The sequence below is a fragment of the Pseudochaenichthys georgianus genome, chromosome 1, assembly GCF_902827115.2.
Source record: "Pseudochaenichthys georgianus chromosome 1, fPseGeo1.2, whole genome shotgun sequence".
NCBI lineage: Eukaryota > Metazoa > Chordata > Actinopteri > Perciformes > Channichthyidae > Pseudochaenichthys > Pseudochaenichthys georgianus.
Window position 1 is genome coordinate 44,552,082 of NC_047503.1, and position 19,080 is coordinate 44,571,161.

General features: G+C 44.5%; 3 protein-coding genes across 3 annotated transcripts in view; 2 read left to right on the forward strand and 1 right to left on the reverse strand.

The window, feature by feature from the left end:
• xpo1a (exportin 1 (CRM1 homolog, yeast) a) overlaps positions 1-3,464 on the forward strand; it is a 33,619-nt gene extending 30,155 nt beyond the window's left edge. The window contains exons 23-25 of the mRNA XM_034088707.2: positions 1-145; positions 1,520-1,616; positions 2,584-3,464. The exon at positions 1-145 is cut by the window's left edge and continues 15 nt beyond it. Coding sequence (XP_033944598.1) covers positions 1-145; positions 1,520-1,616; positions 2,584-2,730 — 389 coding nt within the window. The 3' untranslated portion in view covers positions 2,731-3,464. The remainder of the gene's footprint in view (positions 146-1,519; positions 1,617-2,583) is intronic.
• LOC117450830 (protein SPMIP3-like) overlaps positions 1-19,080 on the reverse strand; it is a 349,252-nt gene that overhangs the window by 135,688 nt on the left and 194,484 nt on the right. The window lies entirely within an intron of this gene.
• usp34 (ubiquitin specific peptidase 34) overlaps positions 6,499-19,080 on the forward strand; it is a 95,791-nt gene continuing 83,209 nt past the window's right edge. The window contains 3 exon segments of the mRNA XM_071204925.1: positions 6,499-6,829; positions 15,618-15,708; positions 16,696-17,371. Of these exon segments, the coding sequence (XP_071061026.1) occupies positions 6,787-6,829; positions 15,618-15,708; positions 16,696-17,371 (810 nt within the window). The 5' untranslated portion in view covers positions 6,499-6,786.

Consider the following 19,080-nt stretch of genomic DNA (forward strand, 5'->3'; position numbering starts at 1 on the left):
CCACCATCCTGGCCTACATGTTCAACCTGGTGGAGGAGGGGAAGGTCAGCGTGGCTCTGAGCGCCTCCAGCCCCACAAACAACCAGGCGCACGTGCAGGAGTACATCGCCAACCTGCTGAAGACCGCCTTCCCTCACCTGCAGGAGTAAGTCTCTCTCTCGCCACACTAACGGAGCGTCCACACTACAGCTTCAAAAATAGCTTGGTGCTGGAAGTGTCTGTAGCTTGGGGATTTTATTCAAGCAACACGACCAACAACCAATCACATGAATCTCCCGCCCCCGACATACAAAGCAAAAACCCCGGGGATTTTATAGGAGCAATATATATATAAACTCCCCAAACAGGCGAAAACCTACCAGTTTCCCCCACTGTCTCTGCCACCTCCCTCCATGCTGGTTCCTCCGGTTTGTATCCCGGTAGGTGGAGAGGGTCTGGTCATACAAAACCGGGTGATTCGCTACGGCGATAGTTAGTTTCTCCTCCGACTTTTTTTGAAATATAGAAATGAACGGCGGGATATCTCTCCCAGCTTAGACGCGGTTTGATTGGCTACGGCTTGAGCTGTCAGATTTTCCGAAACGGGATTTGATTGGCTGGCGCTGGCTACTCCGGCGTCAGAAGTTGAACATTGTTCAACTTCTGACGCTGGAGACGCCTGAGACGGACCGCTCTGCTACCCACAATTCAGTTCGGCGAAAAAGCGAGGCAACGTGACGTCACCCCATTGAAAGTGAATGGGCAGATTGGAGTTGTCGACGCTGTAGTGTAGACGGGCCGTGAGAGTACATGAGCAGACTGAGCTTCGCCTGACGTCTGCCAGTGCATTTTAGTTTTACTCAAATGCATTGAGATCAAAAATATAACAAGTGAGATATTTTCAGCCACTTAAGCGAAGGCTGTAGAAGTGAGTCAACATGAGAAGACTGTGGTTATTGTTGCCAAATATTCAGAGCGTTTTCACGAGTTCATTGAGATCAAAACTAATGACTTGAGGTGTTTTCAGCCACTTGAGCTTCAGCAGACCACAGTGCACGTAACACTGATTCAAAGTAAAGGATGCACAAGTGATTCAGCCCTTTCAAACTCCATTTCCATCCTCAACGTTTACCTCGTAGACTTTGATTTCTGATGAGAATGTCTTCAACAAAAGGATGAACACATGTTAATTTGGCACTTGGGTTTTATAGTCTCGACCTGCGATGATACGTCGAGTGATTGAAATATTATCTACTATAGCTATTCAATTAAGCATTAAAGTGATTTATTTTCTCCCTGTATGACATCGTATTAAACTGAATATTCGTAGGTCCCTGGTAGAGAATGCAAAGAACTTTGAGAAGCTTGGATGGTATTTTTTAATCTATTCTCTGACTTGTTATAGACTAAACAATGAACCCATAAATCAGCTCGATATCGCGGTTATTGTATGGGTTCATATTATCTATTGAGGATTCCTGTGACGGATGTTTCTGTTACTTCGTCCACCGACTAATTGATTGTTGTCTCTCGTGTGCAGCGCCCAGGTGAAGGTGTTTGTGACGGGTCTGTTCAGCCTGAATCAGGACATCCCCGCCTTCAAGGAGCACCTGAGGGACTTCCTCGTGCAGATCAAAGTGAGTGTCGGAGTAAATGAATAATACCTGCACCTGAAAACGGGATGTCATTCATGAAAATGGTGCCATAAAGTAAACTGACGAAGTTATGTTTACCCAGTTACATATATAGTACAATTTGTGTCTGGTGATTTTGCTTTAGGAGCCTTGAAAGAGATTTAATCGTGTTGTGTATTTAGTAGTAAAGCATATTGATAAGAGTCAAAGCAATTAAGTAAAATCAGGAAGTTCTATCAAAATCTAAACATAAATAGAAAACAGCTGTTTGGCCCGATTAAAGAAGCCCAGGGACTTCACCATAGAGAGGCCAAGTCCCTCCCTTTCCTCCATGGGACCTTATTTTTGAAAAAGGATGTATTGAAGTCAATGGAGAGAGAAAACGTATCGTTCGATCCCGTTTGAATTGTGCCACGAATTACACATATGATGTTCGTCAATTTAAAAAATTATTTCCATGTCAAAAAAGTCACAGTTTGTCTTAAAACTGTTGAAATATAAGACTATGAAAAATACGCAACTAGAAAGACTACAAATCCCAGAGTCCCGGTCCCGCATGCTGGCTCTCACGGACCGACTCACTCCCCCTGTGTGCATGCACAGCTCTCAACGTGCCCAGACTTGGAGTGATTTCTCTTTTAATACTTTCCGCCTGGTTCTGAGAGAAAGAAGTGAAATGTTCCAACGTGACGGCCGTCTGGGTGTGTGGTGCGAGATGGGAGATGTAGTTCATTGAGCGTTTCACACACAAAAGAAAGTGTTACTTCACAGTTTTACGACACACTTTAATTTTTGTAAATGCCAACACATTAATACATTAAGTATAATCAGCTTTGAACGAGTTGATAACTGTTCACGGATTATTTTAATGTCTGAAAGCAGAGGGAAGTAGTGGCGCTCTCTCCGTTTGAAAGCTAAAGCCCGGTGTTGTTGTTGCCTCTGCTGAGCCTCTGCCTGTGTGGTCCTGCAGGAGTTTGCTGGCGAGGACACGACAGACCTGTTCCTGGAGGAGAGGGAAACGTCTCTGCGCCAGGCCCAGGAGGAGAAACACAAGCTGCAGATGTCGGTGCCCGGCATCCTCAACCCTCACGAGATCCCGGAGGAGATGTGCGACTGAGCGGCGGCGTGAACAGAAACCGCTCTGGACGGGGAAAGAGTCACGAGAGAGCACGGACGCTTCCTGTTGATAGTTTTCTTTTCAAGTGTGTTTGTGTGCGAGTGTGTGTGTGTGTGTTTGAAAAAGAGAATGAGGGGCCAGAGGAAGGACCCCAGCACTCGGTTGTACGTCGACCAAATCAATGTCAATATGTAAATGAGACTCGTCCCCCCTGACCCCCTCCTCTTAACCCCGGCGCGGATTCTTTTGTTTTTCCTACAAACTTATTTTATACAAAGATTTTTTTTTTGTGTAACATGCCATCTTTTGCTAATTGTTTTGCTCATTAAAGCTTTATGTTTGGCCATTACGGTTCTTCTACACCTGCATGAAGTATTTTAACTCCCTCTTCACCACCTCAACTCACCTCCTCTCCTTTTTGTTAATATGTAATATATAATGTTGGAACACTTGCGATGGTTAGATGACAGATTGCTCTGAAGTGCCATGTGCATGGTGCAGGACGAATGTGATGCTCAAGGAGTAAACGTTGACTTCCTTGCTTCCTTTGTTGTCTTGTTTTGGTTTGTCAGTGTGTTTATCGTTTTGTTTTTTCTTATACTCTGGCTCTGATCGAGTCGGAGCTTCAGTTGGACCGCTCTGCGTTTGGATGAGAAGGAAGGCTGCGTGCATATCATCCTGTTTGTAAAGCTGTCTTAGTACTCTGAGAATATAAAGTTGGCTATTTTTACAAAAAAAAACGCGTCTGATTTCTTTTTTCCCAAAGCTCTGGAGTTTATGGAAAACTTTGAGGAATGTCACAACTCGTGCTGCCAGGATCTGAAGGGTATTGCAAATGACGTTTATTCTTAAATATCTGGAAACTGACGCTCAGCTTGGCTGGTGATGAATATATTTACCTCCCAAACTCTGGCATCAGAGGAGTCACACCTGACCACAGTTAAACAGACGTTTTATACATCAGATATGTGTTCCCAGTTCGGCACTAAACTACTTAAATACAGATGTTATTAACGGGGTGTCCGCGGGGTCTTAAAAAGTATTACAAGTTGATAAATCAATTTAGCGAAAATTAAGGCTATTAAAGGGCATTTTCCAAGGCATTAAATGTTGTAGTTTGTTTTCAATAAGTATATGAATTGTCCAAAGAGGTTGTATTCTACAGTCTGCCTGAATGTAATCATTGCGTAGGTGTGTTATTTCTGGCATCCCGTTGGATGTGACGTCATCTGAACAGGACATCGCGCGCTCACTGCTTGATAGCGCGCGAAGGTCCGTTTACGCCGGTTGTTAAGCAACATCGTTATGGGGAAATGCAAGTCTGCGTCCAAATGGTTGGAAGATAAGGAGGAAGGACAATCCATACTGTATATAGTCAATGTGAGGTAAAGCGTGTCGCCAAGGTAACCAGTTAAAACTCAAAGTGGCGATGAGGTCTTAAAATGTATGGAAAGGGTCTTAAAGGTATTACATTTGACTTCATGATTCCTGCATATACCCTGACTAATATACAATTATTGCGTTACAGTAATTGAATAGAATAGTTACAGTACAACAAGAAGAGTAAAGCGGAAGCGGCTTCTTTTTAAAGTGCCATCAAAACATTCAGAAAAGACAACAAAGATATGCAGCATTCATTACATGTCACTTGTTAGACGCTTTTGTCCAAAGTGACTTACATACTCAATACGCAATCCCCACAGGAGCCATTTGGGGTGAAGTGTCTCAGGGACACAACGACATGCTGACTGCAGTGGGGTTTGAACCTGTGCTCCCCTGATCCGAACACCAACGCACTAGACCACTGCGCCACACGGGTCCATCCATTCATACATACACAAAATAACAAAAATAAAGTGCAGGAAATAATTCAATTATATAGCATAATAAATATGCTATTTGTGTACATAATATTGCACATGTATGGGTTGCATCAGATGACAATAGCCTGTAGCACGACAACATATCTTCTGTTTAACAGATCTTTGAATCAGAATGATTTGGGAATAAGTGACAACATAAGTTATTGCTCATTACCAAAGGAGGAAAGTAACCAAGTGCAATTCCTACTGTACTGTTCGTTCGTATTATTAGAGCGCCTTGCATTTTAATATTTCCATTTTTGTTAATACTTTTACTCCACTGCATCTTATGGGTAATCTTTTTTCTACTTGACTACATATGTTTGAATGCTTTTATTACCTACAAGAAATACCGCAACTAAGTTATTAAAATGAGCTCCACCTTTACCAGCTGCACTGTGTACTAAGGTTCTTTTAAGTGTATTTTGATGCCAATACTTTTACTTCAGTAAGATTTCAAATGCAGGACTTAAACTGCACTTTGACAGTATTCCTATGAAGAATGAATTTTAAATAATAATACTAAATAAAAACATAATAATGGGTCTTCAGTTTAAATTCACAGAATGCCAACTCAGTTCCTAATTTGTTTGTATTTTATCCTATTTATTTATTTTTTATTTTAAATCAAACATTCAAACATTACAATCATACAAATGACCAGTAATACTGACTAATCATACAGATACATTGATATATTATAAGTGATGGGATAAATACAATTTATTAAAAAATATAAAGTAACTTTTAAAATGCCGGGGGTTAACATAAATAATAAAAGTAATAGTATTAAACTGAGCACCGTCTCAGTTATAGTAGCTCTCTTTGCTAAAGTTACTGCCTTAATATATAGCTTAATGTATTACTTGAAAGCATGAAAGTGAGGTCTTGAGGTGTGTTTTTTATACCTCGGGACTGTGGGAAACAGTATTTTGATCTTTCTGTCTGTACAAACATATTTTGAGATTGACAATAAAGTTGACTTTGACTCAAACAAATTTACATTTAAAATGTAAGGAGAAAGGGATCCAAATTAAACTTTGCAAAAGTATTTTGAAAAAATATTGAGTTGAACCTAGATTTTGTTAACAGAAAAAGTTGATAAGATAAAGATTTGTAAAAATATTGATACAAATATAAAAATAAACCGCAGTTGCCCTTGGGAGTTAGACAATGTGGCTTATATGAATCCTTTTATTAACATAAAGAAAATCATTCACTTTTCCCATTATTTGACTTATTTATTTTTAAAGTTTTAATTAATCTAAACTGTATTTGCATCATTCAATGTTGTTGACTGAAAATAGGTGCCTTAAAGATTTGTAAATGTTATGGATTCGCTTCATCATTGGGAAGATATCGCGAGACTTCCGAATAAACACGAACGGGTGAAGGAGACAACACGGAAACTCCCGAATAATCTCCACTGTGTGTCGCCCTTATAAAACATCCATGGGTGTCGCCCCCCCCCCCCCTCCTCATTTTTCATCATGGCTGCTGTGTCTACTCTCTCAAGTAACTCTCAGATTGGACACTGACTCAAATTCTACCTTTTCAGTGTTGTGAACATCAACTCCCGTTCTCCACCTTCCTCTGCTCTCATGCAGTGGGATAACATTCACCAATCACTCCCCCCCCAAACAAAAGTTAATATATTTTTTTAATAAATGGACTTAAACCTTAATTTGTTAACAGTAGAAGTTTACATTTACTACAAAGATATACAAAAAAAAGAATTGAAGAGGTATAGATAAAGCTTTCCGTAAAGATGTGCCTTACATATTTGTACTATCTATGGATGCGCTTCATCATTGGGAAGATATCGCGAGACTTACGAAGAAACACGAACGGGCGAAGGAGACAGCACGGAAACTCCCGAACGATCTCCACTGTGTGTCGCCCCCTCCCTCCCCTCCCTTTTCATCATGGCTGCTGTGTCTACTCTCTCAAGTAACGCTCAGATTGGACACTGACTTGATTTCTACCTTTTCAGTGTCTCTTTAACTTTTGGTGTATACATCAACTGTCGCTTGGATGCTAATCCCGTTCTCCACCTTCCCCTGCTCTCATTCAGTGGGATAACCTTCACCAATCACTCCCTCCACTGGGCCTTTTTTTATCCCCAAAAACAACCAGCCACCAACAACAGCTTCCAGTGCAATGGTGTGACTCAGTGAACTCCCCTTGATGAACAATGTGTGAAAACTGCGCCGAGCTGGTGGAGGTTTTAAATGAAAGTAAGTGAGAGAAATCATTTTTATTATTTACACCGGACGATGCTGAGCTAGCTGCTTGCTGTTAGCATCGCTGTCCACTGGAGCTTGCTGTTAGCATGCTGGCTAGCTAAATATAACTTTGTGTGTTTTCGTGTTTATAACTCGGCTTTACATGCAGACTGTGCATCCACAAGACAAGTGGAAGGAATTGAAATATCTCTTCATGTTCTGCACTCGATGACAGTTGTGTCTTAGTGTCAGACTGTCTCGGTTTTGATATGAATGCCATTTTTCCCCCTTACCAAATAGGCAGTTTTGGGGCCTGTCTGTCAAACACTCAGAAACTCACACTAAGCTGAGCTGCCCAAAAATTGACTCAAAATTACATCACCGCGATGTTTTTTTTTACGTGACATTACAGCCATGACTTATAATACTTCAGCACAGTTGAACACAGTGCACATGAGTGTGTTTTAATCATGCTAAATGCTGCTACATTTATGCTTGCACGGTTTTTTTGGAAGTTAGCAGAGTTAGCATAGTTTAGCTAAAGCGAGTAAGCCTGACTTTGTTTGATGTGTTTGTCAGGTCAGTCTGCTAGCTGTCCACTCCATTGTTTCACAGATGCTTCACAATAATTCAAAAACGCCGTGCTAACTTTCCACACACACACACTTTGTTAATATTCCTAACACGAACATGCTGTGTTGAATTTCATGAGTGTTTTTTTGACGAGTCTCTGAATTATTAATCTAAGCTAACGGCAGAAAAAGCTAGCCCAGAAAATTAATGGCTGCAACGAGGCGCATATTTTTGGCACATCGTTAATCCTTGGTTGTGTATGTTTTTCAGGCCGATGTCGTGTGCACATCAGCTTCACTTCATTGCTGGTTTTGGTGGTTAAATTGATTTAGCAACGAAGCCCCCTCATAAACACGGCCAACTAAAGCATGCCAATGTAAATACAAGGTTGTCTTTATAGCTACAAGTTAGCCGTTAGTCCAGGCGTGCTAACCGGGCCTTGCTGCACTTTCAGGGGTCTGTGCAAGATCTGGAACAAAAGCTTTTTTCTGTCATAGCACTATTTGAGAATGTGTTACTGTGCAGCGATTGACGGTTTATTTGTCGTTTTCCTGCAAGTGTGTGTGTGTGTGTGTGTGTGTGTGTGTGTGTGTGTGTGTGTAGCCTATTGTGTGTCATGTGAAAAGCTCCTCCTGCAGCCTCCACTTTAACAGACAATCATGCACCTGACTGTAGCATGGGCTGACTAATGCAATACTATCCAGCAAGTGTATTTAAGACAAGCAATGGAAATGTGCATTTAGGGACTGAGTGTATACACACATCTACTTGAGATAATTAGTTGTTGGCCACCTGTTATTGTAAAGGACTTGAATCCTTATTGTACAGTTAATGGTTAAAATTGGGACCTAACATAAAAGACACCTATGCTACTTGTTAAACATGTATTTGTATACCCATTGTTATTATTTTGCTGCCATCACATCCTCCTATTGTTTAAAACTTTGTATACGAGTTTATAAGTCCAGGGATTTTGCAACAAGAGTACAAATACATGATATGGTTCTTCTGACATGCCTTAAACCTGTGTTTGACCTTTATAGCCCCTCGAGCTACAAGTTAGCAATGAATCCAGTCATGCTAACCAGGCCTTGCTGCACTTTCAGGGGTCTGTGCAGGACACAAGTAGCATGGGCTCACTAATGCAATCACCAAATGGTACTCTCCATTATATCCTGCACATTAGTGTATAGAACAAAACTAATGGAGGGAACAGTGGTGGCCACCTGTTATGGTAATGGGATTGATTCCTTATGGTACAGCTATTGGTTAAAAGTCTGTGGACACCCAACAATCAATCAATCAATCAATGTTTATTTATATAGCACAATATCACAAATGTTACATTTGTCTCAGTGGTCTTCACAGTTTATACAGAATATCAGTATGACAATACGACACCCTCTGTCCTTAGACCCTCTGTCCTTAGACCCTCTGTCCTTAGACCCTCTGTCCTTAGACCCTCACATCGTACAAGGAAAAACTTCCAAAGAAAACCCACAGTTTAAAGGGAACATGGGAGAAACCTCAGGGAGAGCAACAGAGGAGGGATCCCTCTCCCAGGACGGACAGACGTGCAATAGATGCCGTGTGTAAATTGAAAAGATAATACATTTGCAACATAGGTAGTCCAAATGTTTGGAAATGCATGTGTGTATAATAGGAAGATGAATCCACGAGGATATCCATCCAGGACCACAGCCACGACTCAAGATCCAGCGCTCGCGATCCAGGACGATCATTCCAACATGTTAGACACCTGTGCTACTATATTATTGACATATCGTCTTAAAGCGATTGGATATAATTGTGCTGCTATGACAGACTCCTATCTTTGAATACTTTTGACCTAAGAAGTCCTGGGATTTTGCTCTTAGTCTGCAAGAATAGCCTAAACAACGTTCTTGGAGGAGATGCTCACAAGACATGGTTCTACTGACATGCCGTAAACTGGGTTTGACCTTTTAACGTTAACATGCAGACAGATATCTGGTTTTCATTCTTAGCGGAGTCTCACATTCGCAGTGTAGTTAAATGCTATAACATTTCTAAACTATACAATTAGACAGAAATACATTACATCATTATCTAATACAAGTGAAGTCTGTTTTGCCCGCACACTTTCAATTTGTCTTTTTGACAGCTCTCTTGTCCGCGAGTCCATCAAAAAACGATTTAAGGTCATTCATTTCCCTTTCTTTATGGAGAGGGTTGGTCACCAACGTCGGCAGACATGTGGGTCTGAATATGTTATCCCTGATGTCGGCCATTGATGTGAGCTGCAGATGTTCTAGTTCATCCCACAGGTGTTGGATGGGGTTGAAATCGGAGCTTTGTGCAGGACAGCCCTTTCACAGAAATCTAGGAAAACCATTGATTTTGGAGCGGCTTTCTAGTGTATTGTCAAAAGGAAAGAGACCTTTGACACCAAGCTAGAAAACACTATTGTCTTAAATATAACTGTGCTGTCGTATTAGGATTGATCTGATATTGGATGTTTGGCTCCCATATGACCTGTCACTTAGCTGTTGGTGTGAATACCGGTTCAGTCACTGCTTGTGTTTTTGTGAAATGTGGGCAATACAACACAACATAGGGACCAGGGGACTGTTCTCTAATATGGTGGGTTTTGTTGTTGTAGGGATGCTCCGATCGATCGGTACTCACTCTCTGCCGATCGATCGGTGCTCTCTAAACATGCCGATCGCGAGAGCCGATCGCATGACGTAAAATACATGACACTTTTCTCTGTGCGGCAAAACAAGCTAGCCAAAATGGCTTCACCGGTCTGGCAGTATTTCAAGGTGTCCGAAAAAGACAGTAAAATAGCGGCATGCAACGTGAAGCAGAAATCCTGCAGCTCCGCCGCCGGACCGGTGAGCGCAGCGAAACACACAAGAGTTAGACATACTTAGCTATTTGATCTACCTCTGGAACAAGATAAACTAGTTATTATAAATATATTTATTCTTCACTGTCGGGTCACTCATTACTGGATCAGTGAGCTGCATGAGATACTGACAGGCTGTCAGGAGAGAGAGGGAGAGAGGGAGAGGGGAGGGAGAGAGAGGGGGAGAGAGAGGGAGAGAAAACATCACTTTAAATGGAAGATTTAAAGTGATGTTTAAATCTTCCATTTAGGCCCCGCCCACTCGATCGGATCGGCGATCGGTATCGGCCGATACTGATTCCGGCGATCGGCCCGAAATTGGCGATCGGAGCATCCCTAATTTTTTGCAAACCTCGCATCAGGTTGTCCAGGTAATGTTTATCACAGAGGATGTGTTGCTTGGCGATAGAAGGTCATTACATGTTCACCTGCATGCCACAGGTCATTGTGTGGACGAAATGCAGGTTGTCTTGGCGACTGAATTGCTTTGTATCCTGAAGTCAGACAACACAGTTTTCACATTTCAGCATTAGAGTTTAGAATTCATTTAACCGTACGACACCTGATATGCAATACCAAACGATGTTTATTCCAGTAGAGAAATGTAAACATCATAATATCAATTTAGGAACTTTTTGATCAAGAGTAAAATACAATCTGACCCATCTTGCCGCCTTTAGATACTCAGTGTTTTGGATACTATGTGTTTTGGTTCAATATCAAACCCAACCTTTAACATAAAAGCAATATATGTATTTTGATTTTTTGATTTTGATATACTTTATTAATCACCGTGGGGAAATTGTTTCTCTGCATTAGACCCATCCTAGTGTTAGGAGCAGTGGGCAGCCATTTTGAACAGCGCCCGGGGAGCAGTGTAGGGAACGGTGCCTTGCTCAGGGACACCTCGGTAGCACTTGGTCTTGCCGGGACTTGAACTGGTGACCTTCCAATTGCCAAGCCAAGTCCCTATCGACTTCGCCACCACCGCCCCGCTATTAAACGGATACATGAACGAATATGTCGTGTTGTAAGAAGTTTGAGGTGCACTTTGCTGACACAGTTCCCTTTGAACTCAAGTAACAAGACACACAATCTTATGCGTCTTTTCACATCAGATATAGTTTAGAAAGTGGTCAAAATGTGTTTAAAAATCATGAACATTTGATCGAAATGAGAGAAAATGTTCAAATGCATTTAAAGCTCCAATTCAGTACTCGGTGGCCGCTTTGAAACGTAGTGTTTAAAAAAAAAAGAGATTGGCTTATTATCACCAAGTCCTACAAGCATCATCATGGAAGTGTTTCCTTGAACGATGTGAGGGTCTAAGGACAGAGGGTCTGAGGACAGAGGGTCTGAGGACACGGGGTCTGAGGACAGAGGGTCTGAGGACACGAGGGTCTGAGGACACGGGGTCTGAGGACACGGGGTCTAAGGACACGGGGTCTGAGGACACGGGGTCTGAGGACAGAGGGTCTGAAGGACACGGGGTCTGAGGACACGGGGTCTGAGGACACGGGGTCTGAGGACACGGGGTCTGAGGACGGAGGGTCTGAGGACGGAGGGTCTGAGGACGGAGGGTCTGAGGACACAGGGTCTGAGGAACAGGGTCTAAGGACAGGGTCTGAGGACAGAGGGTCTGAGGACGGAGGGTCTGAGGACACAGGGTCTGAGGAAACAGGGTCTAAGGACAGAGGGTGTCGTATTGTCATACTGATATTCTGTGCACACTGTGAAGTCCACTGAGACAGATGTAACCTTGGTGATATTGGGCTGTATGAATACACATTGATTGATTAATGATCAAAGTTATGAAATGTCAACGGATTGAAATATGAGTGAGTTTTTTATGGAACTCTTGTGTTTTCAGACTCTCGTGTTTTTGAGGGTCCGATGTGATAAAGTTAACGTTGTCTCTGTGCTGCCCCTGAACAAACGGTTTCCCCTCACTGCACTAAAGAGATTTAGTTTACAACAACTTTCAGCATTTAGAAAGCTTGGTCCAACACTTGTTGAGTATTCTGGGGCCTGATTCTAACTCAGAAGAAGAAATCTGCCTCGTGTGCGTTTTTAAAATCTGTGAACCTGTTGGGCTTTACAGCTTCTCTCATACTCGCTGGGGATCTGGGGGGGGGGGGGGTAGCAGTGGGGGGCTGTCAGCTGTGACAGCTCTGTCTACAAGACTGGCAGCTCCATGTGTTGGGTGTGCAGGCGACCTCTGACCTCCGATTTGCTGCCGCAGCATGAGTGTGTGTGTGTTTTGCAAGAGACGGAAGCCTCTTTACGGCCTGACTCGGGCCGGGACACACACTCTAACACAAATGCAAGGATTTGCTTGTTTCCTGTTCTCTGTGCGGATTGAATATCTGGGGAGAGTTTGAAAGACAAAAAAGGAAAAGATGTATCATTGGGAAAATCATAATACTTTCGTGACTGAATTCAATTAAAACGATTTTTTTTTTAATGTTAAATGGCGGTTATGTTATCGCCGTCGACCGCGAGAAGCTGATTATCGGTAATCTGTATTTATAGAAAAACTAAATCCATCCCATGCACCCCGAGCAGAGAGCATTATCACACAGAATTGATCGTGAATCAGACGAGAGATTCTGATGAACCTTTTCATGAAGTTGAATTTATTTTGCAGCAGCAGACACACCTGACCTGCTTGTGTCGACCAGACACTTTATTTTACGTAGCATCCTGCAGAATCACATCTGCGTGTCTTATTATATAGATTGTTGCTTTAAAAAAGCATTTCCATACACACTTAAAACACGTTACTTAAAGGTGGGGTAGGTAAGTTTGAGAAACCGGCTCGAGATACACTTTTTGTTATATTCCATGGAATGCTCTTAACATCCCGATAGCAATGAATATCTGAAGTGCTTTGACAAAAAATCCATAAAAAAAAATGTCATCTGTAGAAGCCGTAATACTGTAAAAAGTACAACCAATTGGATGGCCTACCTGCATGTCAGCCTTCCATCGGGGCACAAACTGATCTCGTGCCCTCATTGGTCATGTGCGCGTTCGTGTGTGTTGGAGGAGGGGCTCTGTGAGGAAGTGGCAGATTTTCTCCGGTTGTGTATTTTCAAATTCCAGCAATCTCGAGCCGGTTTCTCAAACTTACCTACCCCACCTTTAATCTTCACCATTTTTGGCACTTTGTTCAAGACTGATGTGATCATTTTTCAGTTGTATGTCGAACGAGTGTCCTCACTAGTCTGGTGAGGTAATTTATGAAAATTGAAAAGAAATATAGGTTTCGGACAAGAACGAGAAAACCCAAAAAAGGATAATGGGGCCGCTTTAATTAACTCTGACTACTTTTAAATCCAGACTAAAGACTTTTCTTTTTGCTGCTGCTTTTAATTGAACTGTTCACATCGTAAACTGCACTGTAACTTTTATCCATGTTTTTCTTTTAATGTTTCTTTTATTATCTTTTCTTTTTAATGACTGATTTTAAGCACTTTGAATTGCCTTGTGTTGAAAGGTGCTATATAAATAAACTTGCCTCGCCTTAATTTGACAACATGTATTTTGAAACATGTGCGTCTTTCAAGGTTATGTCAAATAAGATAATACATTCGGCTTCTGAGCCTCTAAGCGTGAAATGTTGACAATAGTTCATCAGTGTCTTTCTCTACTGATGGGAAGACGCTAGTTTTGTCTTGATGGAATCTAAAAGTGAGTTTTTAAATGTCTCTGACGGGATATTAATGTTGCTGTGGGAGTTGTGTTTCCCGTCTGCACAGATGAAGTGTGGACTTTATAGCAAAACAACCTTGAGATTTAAAATGTTGCCAGTTTTGAATGATTTTTAATAGTTTGCTTTACTTCGCATATCGACAGCTGTATTTGTCTGCCTGTCTTGTCTGTTGTAACTTCGTCCCTCTTCGGTCACTCTGGGAAAAGAGTCTGGTTAAATAAAGGACATATTGAGATGCCAACACGTCTGTATAGGCGCCGCTCATGTTATGTCGGCTGCATTTCGGTTGCTGTCCTGGCTGTTGATTGGCTTGCGTCGCCGTCAGTCGACAATAGCGTTGTTCTTATACTGAAAGGGTTAACATGTTCCCTTCTCACTGCACCTCAGAGGTGGGTTGCTGTGCCAGAGATCCCTAATCCAGTAAATCTAATTACAAAATCCAGTTGCTGTGGAAATATTACAACGCCCTTTATCTCCGCTGTTCTCCTTACAGTGGGAAACACAGAAGAGCAGAGATGCCTCTCTCCCTCTCCACACATTTAGAGCGTGCGATGTTTCTCTCACTCACACATTTCATCTGAACTGTACTTATGGTGTCCCGGCTGCAGCGTCCATGTTGAAACGCCTCCAGCCTGGCTGAGCGTTGCAGTCTCAGTGCAGGTGTCCTCCCCCTCTTTATACCCACTCTGATATGCAGCCTTTAACTGGATGTAATGCTGGCACCTGTGTGGGTGTTCCCAGACAACGTCATCTTCAAAGGCTGCAGGAAAACGGCCCAATCACCCGGAGAGTGGAAGTCGGCTTCTGTTCTGCGGCCTCAGAGGAGCTTCTGTTCACAGGTGGAGCTGAGAGGGCTCCGTTTCAGTGACGAGGAACGTTGAGATGACTGATGGAGTTTTATTGTTGCAGTTTTTGGTGTCCTTGGCGTCTAATTGAGGTCAGCGATTCAGCGGAGACACCTGATTCCTCCAAAGTGGGCGTGACTGATGTGGCCCTTTTGTAGAGGCATACAATGAGAGGAACTTTAGACCGAAGCCGATCTGATTGAGGCTTATCGGATGGGCAAGATTTGAGAATAAACATGTTATAATAATTATTCAGTTTCAGTTTATGTAACAATATCAAGCAAATCATGGAAACCAATTGGACGTACTGCTTGAAGTTGTGTCCTTTTTGATTCATCCAGACATTGTGTTGTTCTTCTGTTATTAAACTACCGTACTTTTCGGACTATAAGCCCCAGCAGCTAAATTGTCCGTCTGTCTTGCTCTCGTTCTGTCTCTCGGTTCCACTTTTACTTTGGCGCGCTACCTGTCTCACTCTTTTCCGGCCTCCAGCTTTTCCTGCTGGAGCCCGCCGCTTAAAGGTGGACCGGTCCTAGAGCCCATAGCGTTAAAGGTGGTTAATTTGACCTGTAAAATCCATAGATCTAGGAGGTTCCCTAGTGGCCGTTAGCTGCACACAAAAAATGGGGGAAAAAGTCGCGGCTTATAGTCCGAAAAGTACGGTACTCTCAATACATCTCAAATGAAAGAAACGGGTTACTTGGAAGAAGATAAATTAGGTTTGACTTCGATCCGACGTGTGACGTATCCAGCTGACAGATATTTCTCTCTCCTCAGTATCGGATGCAGACGGCAGTGAAGGAGGCTTCCAGCTAAAGAAGGAACATGCCCTGCGAGTGCTGGGATACATCAGCTCCTGGACACAGAGGTCAGTGACATCTCAGACCACGCAAAGTCCACTTCTCCATGTCTCTTCTACATCAACATGTGTCCCCTCTTCTTCATTTCTCTTCTACATCAACATGTGTCCCCTCTTCTTCATGTCTCTTCTACATCAACATGTGTCCCCTCTTCTTCATGTCTCTTCTACATCAACACGTGTCTCTTCTACATCAACATGTGTCCCCTCTTCTTCATGTCTCTTCTACATCAACATGTGTCCCCTCTTCTTCATGTCTCTTCTACATCAACATGTGTCCCCTCTTCTTCATGTCTCTTCTACATCAACATGTGTCCCCTCTTCTTCATGTCTCTTCTACATCAACATGTGTCCCCTCTTCTTCGTGTCTCTTCTACATCAACATGTGTCCCCTCTTCTTCATGTCTCTTCTACATCAACATGTGTCCCCTCTGTGGAAAGAGACTCTGAAAAGAGATTCTCTCTCTTTTTGATCCATTTCTATAAAAACCTGTCTGAAAATGAGCTGATCAGATTTTGGCCACTTTATGATGTCATAACGATGTGTTGTCTTGTGTGACCATTAGCCAATCAGCAACCAAGGTAACCCCCCCCCCCCCCTTATCACCTGAATCTCCCCCTAGAGCACCATTGAGTTCTTTGTAACCAAAGGTCTCTCAGAGGGGCGTGGGGAGGGGCTCCTTATTTTCATCTAAAGTAACAGACAGAGAATCAGCACTTTGGAAACAGGGCTGAAACAGAGGGGATTATGGGTAATGCTGCAATGATCTGGTTGGTGTTTCAGCCAATCAGAGACAGGCTCTGTATATATCTGAGAAAGTAATGAAAAACAGTAAAATAGGGGACCTTTTTAAAGGTGCATATAAAACCCAAAACAACCAAAACAGGGTGCAGCTATAAGTTACAGTAACGTTCAGTGAGGTCCTGAAGGGACTGGCCTCAGACTAAAGCTCTGTCATGTTTAACGCCTCCCGTGTTTCTGTGTTGTGTCTTCAGACAATGCCTCTGCTGCTTCAAGGAGTACAAGCACCTGGAGGTGTTCAACCAGCTGGTGTACGCCCTCATCAACCTGGTCATCGCTCAGATCAGCAGCCTGAGAGACCGCCTCTGCTGCGTCCAGGATCAAACACATAAAGGAGGCCTGTGTGGGGCGGAGGGGGGGTCTGAATGGAGCGAGGCTGCACCCGGACCCCTCCCTCAGCCCTCCTCACCGGGTGAAGATGAACCTGTGAACGTGGAGAGAGACTCTGCAGAAGAAGACGCCGAAACATCTGACCAGAATCAGAATAAGATCCAGGGTCAGGGGCCCAGCCCGCCGAGTGAAGCCCAGATGGAAGCACTGGGGCCTGGGGAGAGTGGCAGTGGTGCTGGGGGAGCTGGAGGAGGAGCTGGTGGAGGAGCTGATGGAGGAGCTGGTGGAGGAGCTGATGGAGGAGCTGGAGGAGGAGCTGATGGAGGAGTTGGTGGAGGAGGAGGAGCTGGAGGAGGAGCTGATGGAGGAGTTGGTGGAGGAGGAGGAGCTGGAGGCAGCAGCAGCAGTGATATCCAGGATCCTTTCAGCTCCTGGAGCACAGAGGAGAGGGAGAAACTGCTGCTGTGTGCCGCCAAGATCTTCCAAATCCAGTTCCCCCTCTACACCGCCTACAAACACAACACACACCCCACTATAGAGGTGAGGAGGAGTCCCTATCTCTCTCACACACACACACACACACACACACACACACACACACACACACACACACACACACACACACACACACACACACACACACACACACACACACACACACACACACAGACAGACACCACTATAGAGGTGAGGAGGAGTCCCTATCACACACACACACACACACACACACACACGCACCCCCCACTATAGAGGTGAGGAGGAGTCCCTATCACACGCACCCCCCACTATAGAGGTGAGGAGGAGTCCCTATCACACGCACCCCCCACTATAGAGGTGAGGAGGAGTCCCTATCACACGCACCCCCCACTATAGAGGTGAGGAGGAGTCCCTATCACACGCACCCCCCACTATAGAGGTGAGGAGGAGTCCCTATCACAGGCACCCCCCACTATAGAGGTGAGGAGGAGTCCCTATCACAGGCACCCCCCACTATAGAGGTGAGGAGGAGTCCCTATCACAGGCACCCCCACTATAGAGGTGAAGAGGAGTCCCTATCACAGGCACCCCCCACTATAGAGGTGAGGAGGAGTCCCTATCACACGCACCCCCCACTATAGAGGTGAGGAGGAGTCCCTATCACAGGCACCCCCCCACTATAGAGGTGAGGAGGAGTCCCTATCACACGCACCCCCCACTATAGAGGTGAGGAGGAGTCCCTATCACACGCACCCCCCACTATAGAGGTGAGGAGGAGCCCCTATCACACGCACCCCCCACTATAGAGGTGAGGAGGAGTCCCTATCACAGGCACCCCCACTATAGAGGTGAGGAGGAGTCCCTATCACACGCACCCCCCACTATAGAAGTGAGGAGGAGTCCCTATCACACGCACCCCCCACTATAGAGGTGAGGAGGAGTCCCTATCACACGCACCCCCCACTATAGAGGTGAGGAGGAGTCCCTATCACACGCACCCCCCACTATAGAGGTGAGGAGGAGGCCCTATCACACGCACCCCCCACTATAGAGGTGAGGAGGAGTCCCTATCACACGCACCCCCCACTATAGAGGTGAGGAGGAGTCCCTATCACACGCACCCCCCACTATAGAGGTGAGGAGGAGTCCCTATCACACGCACCCCCCACTATAGAGGTGAGGAGGAGGCCCTATCACACGCACCCCCCACTATAGAGGTGAGGAGGAGGCCCTATCACACGCACCCCCCACTATAGAGGTGAGGAGGAGCCCCTATCACACGCACCCCCCACTATAGAGGTGAGGAGTCCCTATCACACGCACCCCCCACTATAGAGGTGAGGAGGAGTCCCTATCACAGGCACCCCCCACTATAGAGGTGAGGAGGAGTCCCTATCACAGGCACCCCCCACTATAGAGGTGAGGAGGAGTCCCTATCACACGCACCCCCCACTATAGAGGTGAGGAGGAGTCCCTATCACAGGCACCCCCCACTATAGAGGTGAGGAGGAGGCCCTATCACACGCACCCCCCACTATAGAGGTGAGGAGGAGGCCCTATCACACGCACCCCCCACTATAGAGGTGAGGAGGAGCCCCTATCACACGCACCCCCCACTATAGAGGTGAGGAGTCCCTATCACACGCACCCCCCACTATAGAGGTGAGGAGGAGTCCCTATCACAGGCACCCCCCACTATAGAGGTGAGGAGGAGTCCCTATCACACGCACCCCCCACTATAGAGGTGAGGAGGAGTCCCTATCACAGGCACC